General features: G+C 39.1%; 1 protein-coding gene across 1 annotated transcript in view; it reads right to left on the bottom strand.

Moving 5' to 3' along the window:
* Positions 1–18,458, bottom strand: part of OFD1 (oral-facial-digital syndrome 1) — a 32,354-nt gene that overhangs the window by 98 nt on the left and 13,798 nt on the right. Inside the window, exons 13-21 of the mRNA XM_010187944.1 lie at positions 17,727–17,857; positions 17,254–17,365; positions 15,214–15,825; positions 12,080–12,212; positions 7,137–7,237; positions 4,036–4,155; positions 2,847–2,998; positions 1,761–1,925; positions 1,007–1,074 (exon numbers count right to left, since the gene is read on the bottom strand). Of these exons, the coding sequence (XP_010186246.1) occupies positions 1,007–1,074; positions 1,761–1,925; positions 2,847–2,998; positions 4,036–4,155; positions 7,137–7,237; positions 12,080–12,212; positions 15,214–15,825; positions 17,254–17,365; positions 17,727–17,857 (1,594 nt within the window). The remainder of the gene's footprint in view (positions 1–1,006; positions 1,075–1,760; positions 1,926–2,846; positions 2,999–4,035; positions 4,156–7,136; positions 7,238–12,079; positions 12,213–15,213; positions 15,826–17,253; positions 17,366–17,726; positions 17,858–18,458) is intronic.

Here is an 18,458-nt window from a genome sequence, read left to right as displayed (position 1 = left end):
TGGAAAGAGAGTGGTATGAGTCCAGAGTAGTTTATCATCTTAAATCGTAAACATAAATACTTGTTTTAAAAGGAAAGTTATGAGACAGCCTAAGCTGCACTTCTGCTGTTTCAGTGAACTGAAGGAAGTAAAAGCCTTGAAGGTTGAGGACTGGGGCCTTTGTGAACAGAAGCCATCTCGTCTACCAAAAAGCAGTTACTTTCTAGCCCCTACCGTTGCAGTGCTTACCCAGTGAAAAGAATGGTACACAGATGCAATTCAGAAGCACCAGGGTAGGGGCTGTGTGTAAAGCAGCACTTTAAAGGCGCACACACACAAACACACACACACACACACACACACACACACACACACACACACACACTAGACTTAGCGTGAGCATTTTATTTTTTTGCAACTGGTCCATATTTTTTTCTTACCTATATTTTCAATTCACATCTTCAAATAAACTGAAAGATTGGATAGAGGGTGGTAGGGGTTTTTTGCTCTCAAGCAAGTAAAATCTACGTATCCTTATTTATCGATGCCTAGAGCAAACCAGGAGAAATGCCCTCGCTGTGGTAACTCGGTGCAAGCAGCCAAAATCTCTGAAAAAAGAGTGTGTGAACCAGTTTGCTAAAAGCCTGTGATCCTCCTGATCAGTCAAAGCTGGCCACAGTAACAGACTGTGTGCAAGGTGCGGAGCAGACCAGCACTCACAGGGCCGTGCCCTCACACTGCAGCTCACTGGGAAGGAGCAGAGATGCTGCTCAGTGGCAGAAACAAAGTTGTAATTGCCACAGCTATGGGAGCAGAGCAATGACTGCAGTTCCCACATCCAAATTCCATATAGTGCATAACTTATCTGTGTAGGAATGGGAAGGATCCTCAATTTCCCCAACACATTTGCATTCAATTACAAGTTTATTTTGCTTTTTAAGAAGACAGATGTGTCTTAACCATGATTCATACTCCATTTAATAATACGGAGTAATAAAAGTGATTAACAGTAATACATGAGCCTTACCTGTCGTCCTTTTCACTAGGCAGAAGTCCCTCTGTAAGCGATACTTCCATTTCTTCTTTTTTTGAATCCTGGCAACCGAGAGGAAAATGCACTTTCTGGTGACTGGTTCTTAAGCCAAGGTTTAACTGATTCTAATCACGGTATCTGTGTTTGAAGGCACCTAACTGAGAAGAAAAATATGAAGCAGCAGCCACTCTTATTTCTACAAAGACTGTACTGCATCTAGAATAGCAGCATTCTGGAAAATCAGGTTTGGGTAATGTCTGAACAAAAGTATGCTGCAGGCCTTCATGACAGTACTGTTCACCCCTGTACATAGCTCTTCTTCAAGGTCAAAGTTTCCATTTTTCCAGACTCAATTCTATCAGACAGTTGTGTTAGCGTAACACAGACTGACCTGTGTAGATTCAGACCGGTTTTAAACACAGTTTAAACTAAAAATTAAGGACATTTAAATTTAAATACTCTCCAAAACCAAACCAACTAACAAACACACCCCCCCAGCGTACCAGAAAAAAAACAACCAACCAACCAACCAAATCTACAAAGGAAAGAGTTCGCAGGTTATTTTTCTTTTGGATCCACACATTTCTGCAGTACAAACCCAAACACTCATCTCCGCAGGTTGTTACAAAAAGCTTCTGGACAAAGGAAAAAGGAAAGAATGATAATACTGTTCTCATTCTAAGCATATTTTAGCAGGACATAAATTCAGCCAATAATATTTTTGGGATGAGGTTTGGAGAACAATCACCTTGTTTGCCAGTTCCTGCTCTCTCCTCTGCTGAATTATTCTCATGTATTTTTCTAGTGGATTTGGAACAGGATCCTTTGCATTATCTTCAGCACCAGAATGACCGTTTTCAGATTTTACCCCCTCCTCATGTTCTTCATCTATTTTCATGGAGTCTTGGATCCACTTTAAGACACAAAATCAAAATTAAATACCACTCAGCTCAAGAGAAATACCTTTATACCTTAATACCTGCACTACATGTAGGATTTCACCTTAACCTTGGTGAAACACGCCAGTTTAAACAGCATTAAACTTGTTCCAAGCAGTTCAAGATGAAATGTTAAGCTATTGCCTCTGTTCAAAAAGTGACATTTGAGAAATCCCACTCTGGCCCTGTCTGGGGTCCCAGATGCTGTGAGGCCTGAGGCTTCTATGTCTGACATCCACACGTGAAGGGAAGGCCGTGAGCTGAGGGATACGCAGGTTTCCGGAAGGGTGCAGGTGCTGGTAGGAAGGGCAGCACGAGGGTGTCTGGTCAGCACCACTGCACTGAGTTAAATCGACCAAGGTTTAAGGGTGGGAAGAGGAAGACAAAATGGGAGGGAGTGCAAAACCAAGTTTAAAACAGGTCCTAGAAGTCCAGACCACCACTTCAACACATGCTACATCAGCTCAAAGAGATTTAAGCAAACACCTTAAGGTATCCGTATAACTTCTACTTCCAAGAACGTACCCTGGATACCCTGATACAAGCCAACGAGCAGATGGACATCAACATGTTCTGGTGGTGTCCCACCAGCAGTGGTCCAGACCAGAAAGACAGCAAATGTAGAGCTTGTTCTGATAGCAGCGTGACAGCTGCCTCCTAAAACTGTAGCTTCCAGTGACAAGAAGCATGGAAGAAAAAGCATCTGCTTCCAGCGAAACAGTTACTTGGCATAAGGAGAAATTCTAGCAAGAATTGCACAAGTACATAAAAGAGCTCAGCCTCCACTGCTTTCAGAATAAAACCTACTTTTAACCAAGTCACACACACAGCAGTCCTAAAATATGTGGCACGACAAAGCTGCATTACTGACAGAAATTAAAATACTAAATCACCACCTCTTTGTTCAGCTTCTCCTCTTCTTTCTGCTCTCTTTCCAAAGCTTCCTGTTGTTCGCTCTCTCCCCTTTCTTCTCTTGCTTTCCTTGCTTCTTCTAAGTTTTTCCCAAGTTCTCCATTCTGTTCTTCAATCTGCCTTTGATCCAGCACCGCTGTAAAAAATCATTGCAACAGCTGTGATTTATGTAGTTCAGTAATCTATCACAGTAGCGTACAAATAAGGAACAGGTTCCTGTAAAACATTAATAGTAAATTAAAAACAACTGGCTATGTTGGTGATACATGGACCAAAGTTACTCTTAGGCATCTGGTAATATTTCTTCCCACCTCTCTACATTTTTAGTCCGATGTATGACTCACTAAGAGTTAAACAGCAGAGCCAAAGCAGAGGCCAGAGAGCTGACAAATCTCTCTCTGCACTTCTCATTCCTACCATGGACTTTCTCATTCCATTTCTTGTTATCTTGTTCTTTCCCTCCCTGCAAGATGGTTGGATACAATCCTTTACATTTATAAAGCAAAGTACTTAAAAAAACCTTTGAAAATTATCACAGGACACTCTTCTCATGTGCGCAGTATATTTAAAAAGCTGGGTAAGCAGAACAGCATTTAGATAAGAATTAGATGGGCAAATATAGGGAATTGTTGGAAGCTAGAAAGCTCTTCTCTAAATAGAAATAATCATAATTGGAAAAGAGGCATATGCTGCACTGAAATCCTCCTCATCTACCCAAAGAATGGAAACAGCATCATAGTAATACAGTTTGCAGAGTCAAGGAAAATGAAAAAAATCCAGACAAGCAGTACCTAAAATACCTCCAACCAAACCAAACCTTTCAAGTCTTAGTTCTACCAACAGCATAAATAATATTAAATAAATATCCTAAAGAGAAAAGAAAAAAAACCTGAAACTGTCTTTCCAGAAGCTGGACAGAAGGATGAGATGGGCAGCAAGTGTGTTTAAGTTAAAAACATATTTAACCAAGACCAGGGTGAAAACGTCACTGTCGCACAGTAAAGCAAAAGAAAACCATTCCTTCCTCTGCATTACATTATTAGCACTTTTGGAAACAATTTTTCACTCGCTTCAGCACGCCCTACCTACAGAATGTTAAATATCTGCCTTTTTGTTCTGTCCACGTGACATCTCCAGAGGGTATTCACTCTTGTTTCTGAGCCCAGAACTCACTTAAGTCCCGCAGCGAAGTGGCTGTGGCTGGCGCAGGGGCTGTGGCATGGTTTCCATGGACGCTGTCCCCAGATGGACACAAGGCATCACTTTCACGCTGCTCTGGAACGGCCCCCTGATCTGCAGGAGAAGTTCAAACAATGGCTTCATTATTCTCTAATTACAATAGCGGAGCGCAGCCATGGACACAAAGTGAGGGAATGGCTGAATGAGAACACGTAAATATCAGCACTAATTGAGCGTTTTCCCTGCAACTTGACCATTTCCCTGAGGATCAGGAATTATCATAGGCTGCACTTGCTGCTTTAATTACAGAATTGTTAGGTTTGAAATTAGCTCTTGGAAGACATCTGTTTACACAGGCAAAACAGATTCATGAATAAATATACAACAGAAACCCAAAATGTTTTCATTTCTTTACATAATCAAGATACAGGTCACAGAAAATGTACGGGTCCATGCTTTCCATGCGCATGAAACAACCTTTAACTATTCCATCACAGACTATTTCTTTAGGAGGACCCTTGCCTTCTTTGGTGCACAGGACGGATCCTGTCACCTCAGATATTCCACGCTGTATTTTCTTCTCCTTGTGCAACGGGGCTCTGAATTTACAAAACCACAACTACTGCACGTCCCCTGTGATCATGGCCATGATACTCAACTGCTTCTTATTTATTTATCTCCATTTTATGGGAGAAAGCAAAATGAGATAAAAAGTCAGATGCAGCCATTATCTCTAGGTAGCCAAACTGAAATACACTGGGCCATTTTCCCAAGCGTTTAGTGTAATACAGTAAAGATACCTTATATATCTCCTTACATTTTGGGTAAAGGTTTAGAAAATACCCATTTCCCATCCTTCAAATAGTATCAAGGTTTCCAACATTTTTCTCTTCCGTGTTGCAATAAAACTGAAGCATTTTGCATGCAGAAAAGCAAGATCCCCAAACCAATCGGCCTCTGTCTCAGAATGGTCTGAATCCCTTTCAGTTAGAATTACGGTAAATGAGTTATAGATGAGAGCATCACAGAAAATTTCTGCCAAACTGCCAGCCTAGCAAAGCTCCAACGTTGTCATTTTCCTACAAAAGCAATAGGACGTCCAGGAAAGTAAATTCTAGATATGTTTTACATCAGACCAAAATAATGGGCTGTTACACTTAAAAGAAAATCTATTCTGGGGTTTTTTTTCCTGCTCTCACTTTAACTTTAGGTTTAAATTATAAGGTTATCAACAACAACATTATTTCCATATGAAGCACCAGTGTGTTTCAAGGGTATGTAATACTTAAATAGTAAAAAATACTGGTTTACCATATATCATTATATGATAGAGCGGTAACTTATTTGGGCACAGTATCCACTCGGGCCTAATTGCCAAGAAAATGCCAGTCTGTTCTCATAAGTGATCAAATAAAAGTTAAAATATGTCATGGTGTTCCTAAAAGTCTCTAATATGAAATCAAACAAATAAACCAAAATCTAATTAAAATGTAAGATGAGTAAAAAACGTTAGTGACTACAGGCTCAGTTCACATTCAAATAACGCATTTAAAGCTTATAAAAAGAAAACTAAATTAGGTAAATTAAACACAACAAATAAAACGAATAAAACTTCACAGAGAAATGCATAGATAAGTCATGGCTCCTGGGAGTTATCACCAAACATTATCAGCACATTTGCTGTCTAAACAAACAGTATCTTTTCTGTTTGATTGCTTGGTTTTTAAGATACTGAAAGCCACATTCTCACATTTGGGAGAGCGGGCAAGGGCATCACTCCATCTCCATCATCGCTCCATCTTCCAACCACAACCAAAAGGATACGCCACTCTCGGACCCAGGAAGACACTTACACCAGTTAGGAACATTTTCCTGGAAATCAGTGATTCCAAATCTCCCTAATCTCCTGACCAACGATAGATTTAATTCTACCACCCACTGATGTATCTCCACCAGTCTCAAGACTTCACAGATCTAACAAGATCTGGGAATGGGAAAGACATTTATCTGACTGGTCACATCTTTCCCACTGACAATTTCCCTTATTTCAAACCCACAGTTTCATGGGAGAGACGGATGCTCAGGTCCAAGATTAAAACGTCACTCGAATGCTGTAAAACTAGGCAATAAAGCCAGTAACTGTGCTTCTATTTCTCTCTCCATATTCAAATGGCTATAAAGTGCATTAACTTCCATTACCCTCCTCTTTCTACAGTACCTTAGTTACATCCACAATTTTTTAATGCTGACCCTGCAGGTTTGACTGCAGCATATGAAGGGAAGCAAACATTTTATAGCATGCAATGCAAAGCACCACATCATGACAAAATTCTTCATGAAATCAACACAGAGCAGAAACGTAAATAAATGAAATGCTGACCTCAGAGGAAAAAAATAGGATGAAATTCCTGTTTCAGGAACTGAACCGTATGTTCCAAAACTACTCAGAGATGCTGCTTAATGCCACCAAAACTGCAAGTGTTCTTCACACATTTACACGTGCTTCTAAAGTAACTCCTAATTCGTACTACTACTACTACTACTACTACTACTAAAGCCCTGATTACTGAAGGAAAAAAAAAATCAACAAAAGTATACGTAAGGGCTGCATTAACTTTTCTTCAGAATTACAACTTGGTAATACTGCTCTGATACTGGTCCATGATGAAAACTCCTTAGAGTTTTGCTTTATGCAGCAAATATAACAGAACTCCAAGTTAGCTGATATACTGGAGCACCTGACTGTTTCAAAAAACAACCACCCAAAACAGTATGATTTTACATAAACAACTGCCAGACCTACATACATTAATCAGAACAAGGTAGTGCAAGATTTCAGAACAAAAAGTATGGTCACAAATTGCAGAACCAACTCGATTTTAGTGTCTACTCATTATTAGATACCCTTATCCTCTAAAGATGCAAATACGAAGAAAGCTACATCCTCATTTCCTGAGCCGGTTTGTTTTTCTGACTTCCAGCATGAGTTGGAATTTTCTCTCTCCAACTATAGCCATAAGCTATCAAGACAACTGTCTTGCAACTGTTAAGCCCCAGGGTGTTAAACAAACTGTCTAAATTGCACTAAAACTTACACTCGGGAGAAGAAATACGTTCTTCAAGGTCCTCATACATTAGTTTCTCTGGTTTGGGGATATCGCTGAAATCTTGTTTGTCTGTCTGTTGATTATGGAGTCTGAGAAAAGGAGGAAAAAATAAATAAATACTTTGGTAAATATAAATGCTAAACTTTAAAGCAAATAGCGATCTGAGATTTAAATACAAGCATTACTCACATGCTGAGCAACAGACTAAACCAAACGTACAAACCATGCAAGCAAAACGCTGCAACTTTCTGACTCAAAAGTTAAGGTATTTAAAGCCAGTCCTCTCACTCGTACCAAAAGTCAGCTCTCTCTCTCTGACAGCCACCTCCCTGCAACCTTTCCCCGAGGCCTATATGTGACATAAAGGCATTACATTAAAACAAAATACACTGTCAAAAGGCATAAAAAGGAGTAAGGAGAAAAAAAAAGGAGAAATACAATGAAGTGTGACACTGAGTCAACTGAAACGAAGAAATTTGCCTTTTATAGGCTCTGTGTTACAGTCTCTAATTCCCACTTAACAGATGTGTTTGTAATGCATTAGGATTAAGCGTCTGGCAAAAACATATATGCAGGGGTGAAAATCTGGGTGCTATGAAAAATGAGGTTAGTGCCCTCATTCCAAATCGCCCTTTATCTCATCAGAAAGACCATGTGAAAGAACAATATCTCCCACGTGACCCTGCTCCTCAACTCTGACCAGAGCCAGAAGAGCAAACGGAGCGCGGGTCACTAATGAAATGCAGCAGCAGCGCTTCAGAAAGGAGCTTAGTTCACACCAGCTGGCGCTCTTCACCCCGCCATAAAGATGTTTCTGCTTGCAATTTCTGAGGAATTGAGGTCTTCCATGGGGCAGAAGTGGAGAACAAACAACGTGAACCCCCACAATGAGACACGTTCAGTAAATAAATGTAAATCTGCAGACAAACAAAACCATCGCCATTGTCAGGGGAACAGTTTGGTAATGGCAGTGGGGAAAAACACCCCGTAAATTACATACGGCAGAGTAAATGGAACTTAAATTTTTGGAAGCCTACTTCATGTTTTTAGTCTCCTCTTCACAGAAGTGGTTAAGCGTTAAATAATTCTTAAGGTGCAGTGTTAAAGGACATCTAAGCTACTTTGTTCAGTACCACGTTCGGCGACGCTGCTGGAAAGACAGTCAATACGCTGCCACGGATTCAGCAGACAGAGGACGTCTGCCTTGTGAAGAGCACCAAACACAGGTATTTCCAAACAGCTTTCAAACAAAGTTGGCAGCCAAACCCTGGACTGTACCTAATGTCAATGTTCCATAAAGCAGTACTGGCGTGCCAATCAACACCAAATGGTTACATTGCATGAGTTATGCTTAAAATTACCATTAAAGCTTAAACAGAACACAACCACCGCCATCGAAACTATTTTGTTAATGTCTGAAATTACTTTTTTAGCCTTAAACTGGTAACAACCTTCAGGACTGGTTTAGATAATAATCTGCCTTATAACTCTAGTCTTCCTGTCTGTGTTTATTGGCTTCCTTCATACCACTCATATCTTGAAACATAAACAAACAAGGAACTCCTGTAGTCACAGAAGCAATTGTTCTTCCCCACTGGCAGAGGCCTAACTTGTACTGGGTTACTGGTTGTTACAGCACCGTATGTTCTCTTTGTTTCTTTTTAAAGAAGTTCCCACTGCCACTTCAGATCTACAGGTCACAAACTAATCCCACAATACACATCAATGATGTGGCATTTGCCTAATAATGAGAGTAAATAACTGGAAAAGCCCACACATGCATTTCTCAAATATTTTGTGTAATAGAAAACAGTCCAAGGCACAAGAAATTAAAAAATACTCAACAGAAGAATGTTTTCCCTTTAAGAAAGTCTTGGGAAAGCAGCAAGTTCCAAAAAAAATACTGGGACCTCATACCCTTGTTTTGTCACAAGGGACCCAAGAAAGCAACTGCAACCCGTTGCTGCCTGCCCAGACCCCGGCCTGTCCTCTGCAACACTGCAGCTTGCTCACCCTGCTCATTCTTCAGGCAGCGTGGCCTCTGCAACACCCTTCAGAGAAGTACAGTCCCTCTCAGTATTAGAGCGTTTTCCCGTATCACCTTAACGGGCAGGTTAACATCCAACCTTCGCTTTGTAAGGTCTGTCACAGGAATACAGGAAATCTCAGACATACTGCCGAAAATGTGAATGAGCAGGGAAAGAAGAGACGGGCACTTAAAGGGACAGACCTCACCGTCTCTAGAAATCCCAACAGCTTCTTCTCACGGCCAAGAACATAACAGCTCTCCGCCAAATTCTAACCACAAAAGAGATCCTTCTCTGCATTAGATGTATGTTGAGGACTTGATAACAACAAAAGAAGAAAGCCCTACAAATGCCTGCTAGAGAGCTGTCCCAGGACAAGCGATCTTTCGTCAGCCATCATATCTGGAATGATGGCTAGCACGTTAAGGCCATCAGTGAAAACTAAATACTCAAGTTTTTTGTGAAGATTCTTAATCAGGATTCTCAGTTTTGGAGAGTGGAGGCACTAGTGACTGTTAAGAACAGAAGAATTGCATACATGGAAACAGGAACACAGAGAGGAAGGAAAATTCATTTCAATGCAGCTTAATTTTGTCAAGTTGACTGAAAAAAGCTCTTCAAAAAAACCAAACCCAAACCAACCGAAACAACAACAAAGGAAAAGAGAAAAGTTCTGCTACCCATCCCCTTCCCACACACAAAGGAGACTGGAGATTCCTATTCTGAAAAACAAGTATACAGGCACACGAACAAGCTTTTCAGAGACAAAAAACAACTTAGCATTACAGCTTGTTAAAGAATGAAGTGAGAATGTACAACTGCCTTCATTTAAATTCTCAAACGGGCAGCAGAAACTACCAAGCTTCAATCAGCAAAAGCTCATCAGTCAGGTCACAGATGTGAAAAACAGAGACAGAATAAAAGAGACATAGCTTTGCTCAAGGAATTAGTGGCTTTTGTTTTACTAAGGCTTTTTGTGTGCATCAAATATAATCTCTATAGCTTTTGAACATCAAGCATATGCAAAAAAAAGCCTGTTCTGATGGAGGAGAGATAAGAGATTACCACTACTTTGGACACAAATTTATGATGAGCTTGTAGCTTTACCTTTTTATTAAAAAATCATTACAAGTCACTGAAAAATTAAGTTTACTCCTCTAAAGACCCAACTTTGTCTTCTGAAGTGAAGTCTGTTCTCAAATTAGTCTACAAAGTCAGCAAGAGTTCTTGTTAGCCTCATCAGGATCACATTTATATGGATGGCACAGAAGTCTACCAGAGGAATCAAAACTGCCAAAGCCCAAAAAAGCTCGTGACAGCAAACTGCTAAAAATACATTTACGTTCAGGTAATTCACGAGGGTGAGATGTCTGATAGGATTGCTGCAAATAAGACATGCCATGTAATATTCAGTTAACTGGCCACTGTAGTGCCTTCACATTCTCACTTGCAACACAGCGCTTAAGTCTTACTCAAAGACATTATTCTTACTCAAAAAGGTACTTTTAAATTTTAAAACTAATCAATATGGTCCAAAGTTATGGGACACCAGGAAAAGTCACATATATCTTTGACATATGCATACATTCCTCACATGTTTAAAAAAGAAGATTTTCTTCATAGGTATTATACATAGGTATAGAAGTCAATGGTTGGTTAATTCAGATTTACTTTTCGGAACAGTTTTTCTATTTTTAGGAAACTTTTAGAAAAGACGTTTTCTGTAATTACTGATAAACAGAATATTTCTTTATTAACAATTACACTCTCATTCAGCTTTCTGAAAATGGTTTACTGTGTAAGGAAATACAATGAAACAGAAGGTCTACACTGACACAACAGATTTCAAGCACTGCAGAACTTGCAGCTCTCTTGAAATACAAAGATCCACACCACATCTTGCTTTCAAAAGTTTGTCACAACACTGACACATGAAAAGTAAAAAAATCAAAGGCAAAATCAATGAAGGGCAAAAGAAAAGGTTTGTTAGATCTAGAGCTGTATCTACAAAGCTAGCTACAGCAGCCTCAAAACCATCAAAAGAAGTAAACCAGCCTGACCTGAGCCAAGCAACATCTAAACCATGCGTGATTGTACCTGTCAGGTGTGCCTCAGTGGTGACAGCACACACCACATGAACCGCCTTCTACCTTCGAAGCCACACAGGGCAACAAAGCAATGCTTACACTGGCTGAAGTAGTACAAACTCAAAGGGCCAAGAAGAGCAGCTCTAAACATTAATTACTGTCTCTAAACAGCAGAATGTAAGCTAAGTTTCAGTGATGGATATTTATCAGTTTGCTTTATCTGCATTATACGAACATGCACTTAAGATGCCTCACATTCTCACTCTCCAGGGTTTTCAGTGCTTTGCTTAGCACTTTGCCGTGGCAGCGGATTTTTAAGCTCTGGAGGTCGTGCTGCTGTTACCGTTTCTCCCCAACAGAGGGAATCTTTGGAATAACCTTGCATCCTTGCTCAGCTGCAACACTGAAATGATTTCACAGAACACTCTGTAAATCAATCGAGTTTTATTTTATCATAGGACAATTTTTTTTTTCTTTTTGGAAAAAATGTTGCATTCCCCTGAAGTTTTCAATGCACTTGAGGTTTTAAGTATTTCTTTGCACATAAACCTGCATTGTAAGGGAGCACAGATTTAATAATTTAAGAGAGGTGAGAATGTCAAATCATATTTGCCAAAGATGTTTGGATCTGGGAGGAGGAGGTGTTTGTGGTTTTTTTTTATATTTAAGAATGGAAATTCAAATCCATCTTTAGAAAAGTTCTCACTTATAAAATGAATGGCTTACTTGAATTGTAAAAGCAGCTATCACCAGGAACAGTTAGAGAAATGTTTATTTAAAAATCAGATTTAAAATGTTGCTCTGTAAACAACGTTACCTGATTTTCTGGCTATGACTGGATGGTGAGGAAGAAACAGATTCCGAAGGTGAAAGTAGATGTGGCTTTGAGATAGGAGAAAGCACTTGGTCAACACTCTGCTGTGAAGAGGAAACGTATGAGCCATTGACATCTGCAGAATAAACATCCCACAATTTGTATTAGTCAGTTATTTGTCCTACCATTTCCAGACAAGGCTGGTTTTTACAACACATGCACAATTGAACTGTGCAGGCACCACACGATTTTTTTCCTTACCTCTTCTGTATGGGAATTCTCCTCTGCAAGCCTTTACCATCATAAACTTACTCCTCACAAAGCCTATGGTTATAATCACCCCATAACATGTCCATGTTATCCACAAAATCCAGCCCCTCTGCCAAACACCAAATAATTTCCTGTCTGTGCTAGACATCAGAGGAAGCAGTCACAGACCCAGATTTCAAGTTAGGGATGTGATTAACTGCCAGCAAAAGACAGTGCTTGAGGTCTCCCAAAGACCATCCTTCATTAGGAAATTTAAGCTGGAGGTTTCATTTTCTGCAGATCTGTGAAAATGGGTGATGAAGCACAGCAGAAAATCTTTGAAGATTTTGTCCTCTTATTAACAGCTGTAAAGTTATCAGGGAAGGAAACAGACAGCATGACTAGGGAAGTCCCAAGTTTCCTAAGAAACCAAGGTATAAAACAAAATCTCTGCATTAAAAAGGTTTTAAATCAAACTTGCAAGGTCCAGCACTTTGGTTAAATTTTGCTTTGCAATCCTAATTTTCCTTTCCTGTGCAGCTGCACAGGTCTTCCATTACTAGACTATGAATTATTATTTTTTCCACAAGATATGGTGTATTCACTCGGCAAGCAGGCCTTTCCTGTGCAGCTGCACAGGTCTTCCATTACTAGACTATGAATTATTATTTTTTCCACAAGATATGGTATTCACTCAGCAAGCAGGTACCGTTGTTTTTCTTCTCTTTGGTGACCAAATAACTTTCACTGTAGCCAGTGCTACTCTGACTCAAGAGACAGATGAAAAGCCATTTCAACACTCCCACACCTGAAGTTCTTTCAGGTGGTCATACAGAAGTACACTCCGTTGACAGTGCAATTCCATGTTACTGCCCAGAGACTGGAGACAGTAAGTAGGGGAAACCAGAAAAGGATCCTGCCCTACTTTTAGTTGCTCTTAAGGAAATGGGCTTATTCCTTCCCCCAAAGCCTGAAAGATGTCCAACATGCACGGGCTTGGGAAGGAAAACAGTCAAACGTGAGCGAATTTAAAGGAAGAGAGAAAACTGCATAATCTGCCAGGGGAACGGTAAAATTGCTGCTAAATCTGCCAACTGCAAGTATTTTACACAACACACGTCTTCCTTTCATCCTTCGAAGACAGGTGCTGACGACTGAGCCACAGTTGTCACTGAGGTATACCTCACTTAAAGGAAAAACAAATCTTGGACTCACGTGCATAGTATCTTTTACCTCTTAAAATTTATTCTGAGCTGCTCAGACCGGCATCTTCGACAGCATTGAAAAACTCCACGGAAGCTTTCAGAATGACTTACGGTTTTCTAGCAAAAACACACCTAGTGCTTCAGCCATCTCTAGCACAAAGGATAGCACATACACCAGTATAAGAGCACTCCTCCCCAAAAGAGTCTTGAAACAGAGACGACATATCGGTGCGGAAGCAATCTAACTGGAAGCAGATAAATCACTCCACAGCACATTAGCACTGAAGCTGCTGTGCTTAATGGGGCAAGTACGGCAGCACTTCACCTTGAGAACGTACCCCCTCGCTGTAACCCGGTCTCCTACTCTACGTACCGCTCAACTTCTCTAACACCTAAGTCAGGTAATGCCCTCCTTTGCTATTCAACTCCTATACCTCTCCAGAACAAGGCAGTCCTGTGCATTAAGCAAAGAACAGATCCACTGGAAAAAACAGATCAGCCATCATGTAAATGGCTTCTGACAAGTACAAAGACAAGAAAGATTATTAGGCTTATGCATACAACTTGCATTTTTAGGTTTCCTAATTTTACAACAAAATCCTACTTTTATGAAATATTTTGTGCGTGTGCAGTATTAAATAGTCCATAAGTACTTTATACAGTATATATAAGTATACTTTTATATATATATATATATAAGCTGCCAGATAAAACTTAAAATGTAAAAGACTACTTTGGAAGTTCAAGTTTTCAAATGTTTTCTGTAAAACAGCAAGATATTCTATGTGCAGAAACACAGGGACAGCCACAATAGACCAGACTGTAACCCATTCCTAACAGTGGCCATTACTAAACAAAACTAAACTAAAACTAAAGAATGAGAATAATTATATCTTACTTCTGGCAACACCCACCCCGACCTTTCCTCAATCCATTTTTGGGTCCTTCTGACAGGGTAGTTTTATTCCTGCATCTATACTTGTTGCCATAGAAGCGATAAATTCCAGAATGTACTCCTGATATGAAAAAAGTACCTCTCTTTCCTTTCAGTTTCACAGAATCCTGGAGTCTATGAAGCAGTGATCAATCGATTCCATTTCACCTTTTTCACATCACTTATTGCTTTCCAGATTTCCCACAGCCCACCTCAGCCAACTTTTCCAAACTAAGCTGCCTGTCTCATATTTAAATTTCCTTCACGCAGAATCTGATAGTTATCTTTTTTGTAACTATCTCTTTTTTTTCATCCTATTAAATCCACTTTGAGCTAGGGTGGTAAGAACTGCATGACTCAGAAAGCAGATATGAAGATTTGAAACAACTTTTTTAAATTTTAAATTATTAAAACAAGGAAATTACAATTAATGTTGCAAAGCAGCTATACTCAGTAGCAACTTTTGAATGAAACTCTGCAGGTTACACCTGTGAATTATATGTTGTAGTCCTCTCTTAAAAGCTACCTAAGTGCAGTATGCTCAGCCTCTCTCAAGGTACTACAGTACTTGTTGCCATGAAGAAGCAATACACCAAGCAGGTAGCATATTTTGACTCTGACTTCTTCTGCCTCTTAGCTAATAACAAATGGGTGAAAGACTATCACTGCTAAATCTTTCTCTTCCCATAGCACAAAAGGAGCAATGAGTAAAACCCCAATATTGTACCACATTAATATTTGTGACTTACCATCTGAAATTTTCTTGTTACTGAGATCTCTTTCCCGTTTGGATACAGGAGTAGAAGAAAGGCATCTTGAAGAAGGTGCTCCTCTGTGTGGTGGTGTTAAGGGATTTTTAAAGACATCAACCTGCCCCGTTCTTTTCATGTATTTTTCATCTCTTGGGCTGCTCAGAGGGGAGTGCTGGGAGCTGGGATTGTCCTCTAGAAGTTCACGCTGGGTAGTCAAGGGGGGTCTACTAATAGCACACTGTAGAAGTAAAGGGGACTGCATCTTTCTCTGCGTTCTGCTCGCAGCCGCCTCCTGTATGACTCTGTGTTGGTAGCTCCTGTAGGCTTCTTCCAAATACTCCGCCTCTTTTTCTAGTTCTTGTATTCTAGCCCGGGTTTGTGCCATATAGTCCAGGTCAGAATCTGAAGCAGCACTGCATGGCTGTGGCTGCTGACAATAGCCAGCTGTTGGCACAGCATTTACCTTCATCACATCGGTCATAACCGGATTCTTCAGGAACGTGCTATCCACATAAATATCATGAGGTACAATTTTGTCAACAGTGAAGTCAAGGACAGAGCGATCAACAAGCGAAGGCTTTGGATTCCGATATACTTCGTTTTCCAGAGCTAAATGACAGCAAGAGAAAGTGAGTGACAGTAAAGAGTGAGACAGGGAGATCCGTAACAAAACAGAAACAGTAAAACATGGCATTTAAACTCCAATTTTATCAAAATTATTTTAACATGGAATTGGCTTCAATTTTGAGAACTGAAGGGGCTGATTTAAATGCATTTTTAGTGTAGCTGCATAGCTGCAAATGATCACTGATTTTTTATTTTAATATATAATCCTTCCATGTATGCACTCTAAAATGTTATTTCTTAAATTATATGTAAATAAACAAATAAAAATAGAAATATCACCACTTTGGACACCTTATATCCACTCATGTTGTTAGAGGGTGAGGGACACAGCACAGGCCACAAGTCTTAATGGTTTCCTTCTATTTAGATTAAAAAATAAATTTGGAGAAAAACAACACAGCACATAGATAATGTTATTGTTTTTTAAAGATAAATATTTCTCCAAAATTGTGAATTAAATCAAATGTTTCGGTGCTGTCTGCTTCCTGATTTCCACTTGTATGCTTCAGCAAGCCCAAAAGACCAATCTATAGAGCTTTATCTTTCTCAGAAAAATGACAACCTTGTTTTTAACTCTACCACAAATGGTTTTTCAATGACATCTGATGTAAAATAAAATTTCCTACAGTACTTTCAGTCATTTAATTAAAACATATCTTTGCTATTTGACGCTAACAAATTTCCTATTCCAAATGGTACCGATACTTGTACCATATTTGAAAATGTACATATTGGTCTAGTGAATAATAATGTCTTGCATATACTGAACTATGGTGCAACAAATGCTGTATGTAATGTATAATCATTGCAGAATTCAATTCTGTATTTTACATTTAGATACATCCCAAAACATTTTCTTATCATAACTTGACAGATAGGCATCTACAGAACTACATTTCTTCAGCAGATTGATTCGCTTTATGCAAGTACCTCTCTCTTTCTAATGCCCATACGAGATGGATACGTTACTAGCCTTGACAACAACTGTTTAAAACTTAGATTTAAATTTGTGAGGTATGCAATGTAATTTCAAACTGATTATTCTTATTATGAACATTCAAGAATCAAAATGCATTAAAACACAATTTGCCTCTTGGAAAACAGTGATTATGTTATCATCAAACATTAACGTCTTCATACTGAAGAAAAACAGGCAATAAAAACATGCAAGTATTCAGAGAGGAATGTTCTTCCTTTCTCCTATATGTTTGCTTTCTGAAAAATAGGCAAGTTGCAATGAGTCTGCTTTTGTAATTGGGCTTTTAAATAGATTTTGATTTTAAACTTGAAATCTACTTACTGCTGGTATATTTGTTCTATGCAACTGCAGATTTTTTAAGCTTCTGGAATTTCTTACACTGGTTAGGTAAGTGAACTTCATAAAGGACTGCTCTGGTGTAAGATACAAACCTGCCTGTGTTTGCTTCACCTGCAGTTTCAGTTCTTCAACCTGCACATTTAACTTCCTGACAGTAGCTTCCGAGTCCAACAGTTGGGTCTTTAACTGGGCACAACGCTCAACCTATAAGAGATTGAGAGAAAAAGCAAAACCCAGCATGATACAAACAAAAAGAATAATCTCAAGAGGCTAAATATTTGTTTCTAAACATTTTTCAGGTGCAGTGAAACCATACACACACAGTATCCTACTGAAAGTCAGTGCTGACAGCTTTATGACTTGGAAAGAATTACTGTGGTTATGATTTGTTTTTTTTAAAGTCCTTCTTTGGTGTTGTGTTGGTTTGCTTTCTTTAGAGTTTTTTATATAAAAATAAGCAAAATACAAACAAACCCTGTAACTACATGCTAAACGGCCTGTGCAGGTACAGAGATAAATGTGAACAAGAAGAAAGGATTAAAATGATTTAGAAAGAATAATTTACCTCACTTTGTAGCTGCTTTTCCAAAATCTGCCTATGACTTTCAAATTCATCCAGCGCCAGCTTCCTAGAATGTTCCACTCTCCTCAGCTCCACTTGGCAGGCCAGGTGCTCCGCCGAGGGCTGGGACAGCTCTACCCAGAAAGAGAAATACCAGACACTTAGCCAAAGAATGACGAGTGTGCATTTTTCTACATGATACCCCTTCAAAATGTAAAGATTATTTGTTTTCAGGAACATAACAAGGCTCTGTTTGAATAAAGTACTTGGGATTTTTTATCTTTTACAAAAGACCCAAATTTTTGTTGGTGTAGTAATTTAAGAATTAGACCCAGACTGTCCTATTCTGGAATAAAAATACATATCCCTGCCTTATTTAACGGGCTGTACACCTCTACTCTCCTGTAATCTCTAATGCACATTAAAAATACTTGGCATTTTATAACTCTAGTCAGGCAAACACTTAAAAATAATAAAGCAGTGTTCTTTTACCATTATTAACCATACTAATGCTATGGTTAGAAATATTGCACTGCTTTTTTTGAAGGGTGAAAGAGATATTCTTCATGTTATTATAGCTACCATTTAATTCAGGATTTCTACTACACAGACGTATTAAAAAAAATATAATGTCAAGGACTGTTTCATTTTACACAAACACTAGTTGGGGTTTAATGCAAATTACTAGCAAACATAATACAAAAGATGTATTTCAATAAAAAAATAATTTCTAAA

The sequence above is a fragment of the Mesitornis unicolor genome, unplaced genomic scaffold, assembly GCF_000695765.1.
Source record: "Mesitornis unicolor isolate BGI_N332 unplaced genomic scaffold, ASM69576v1 scaffold30077, whole genome shotgun sequence".
Lineage (NCBI taxonomy): Eukaryota > Metazoa > Chordata > Aves > Mesitornithiformes > Mesitornithidae > Mesitornis > Mesitornis unicolor.
The sequence above is the reverse complement of the archived record's forward strand: the minus strand, read 5'-3'. Positions and strand labels throughout refer to the sequence as shown.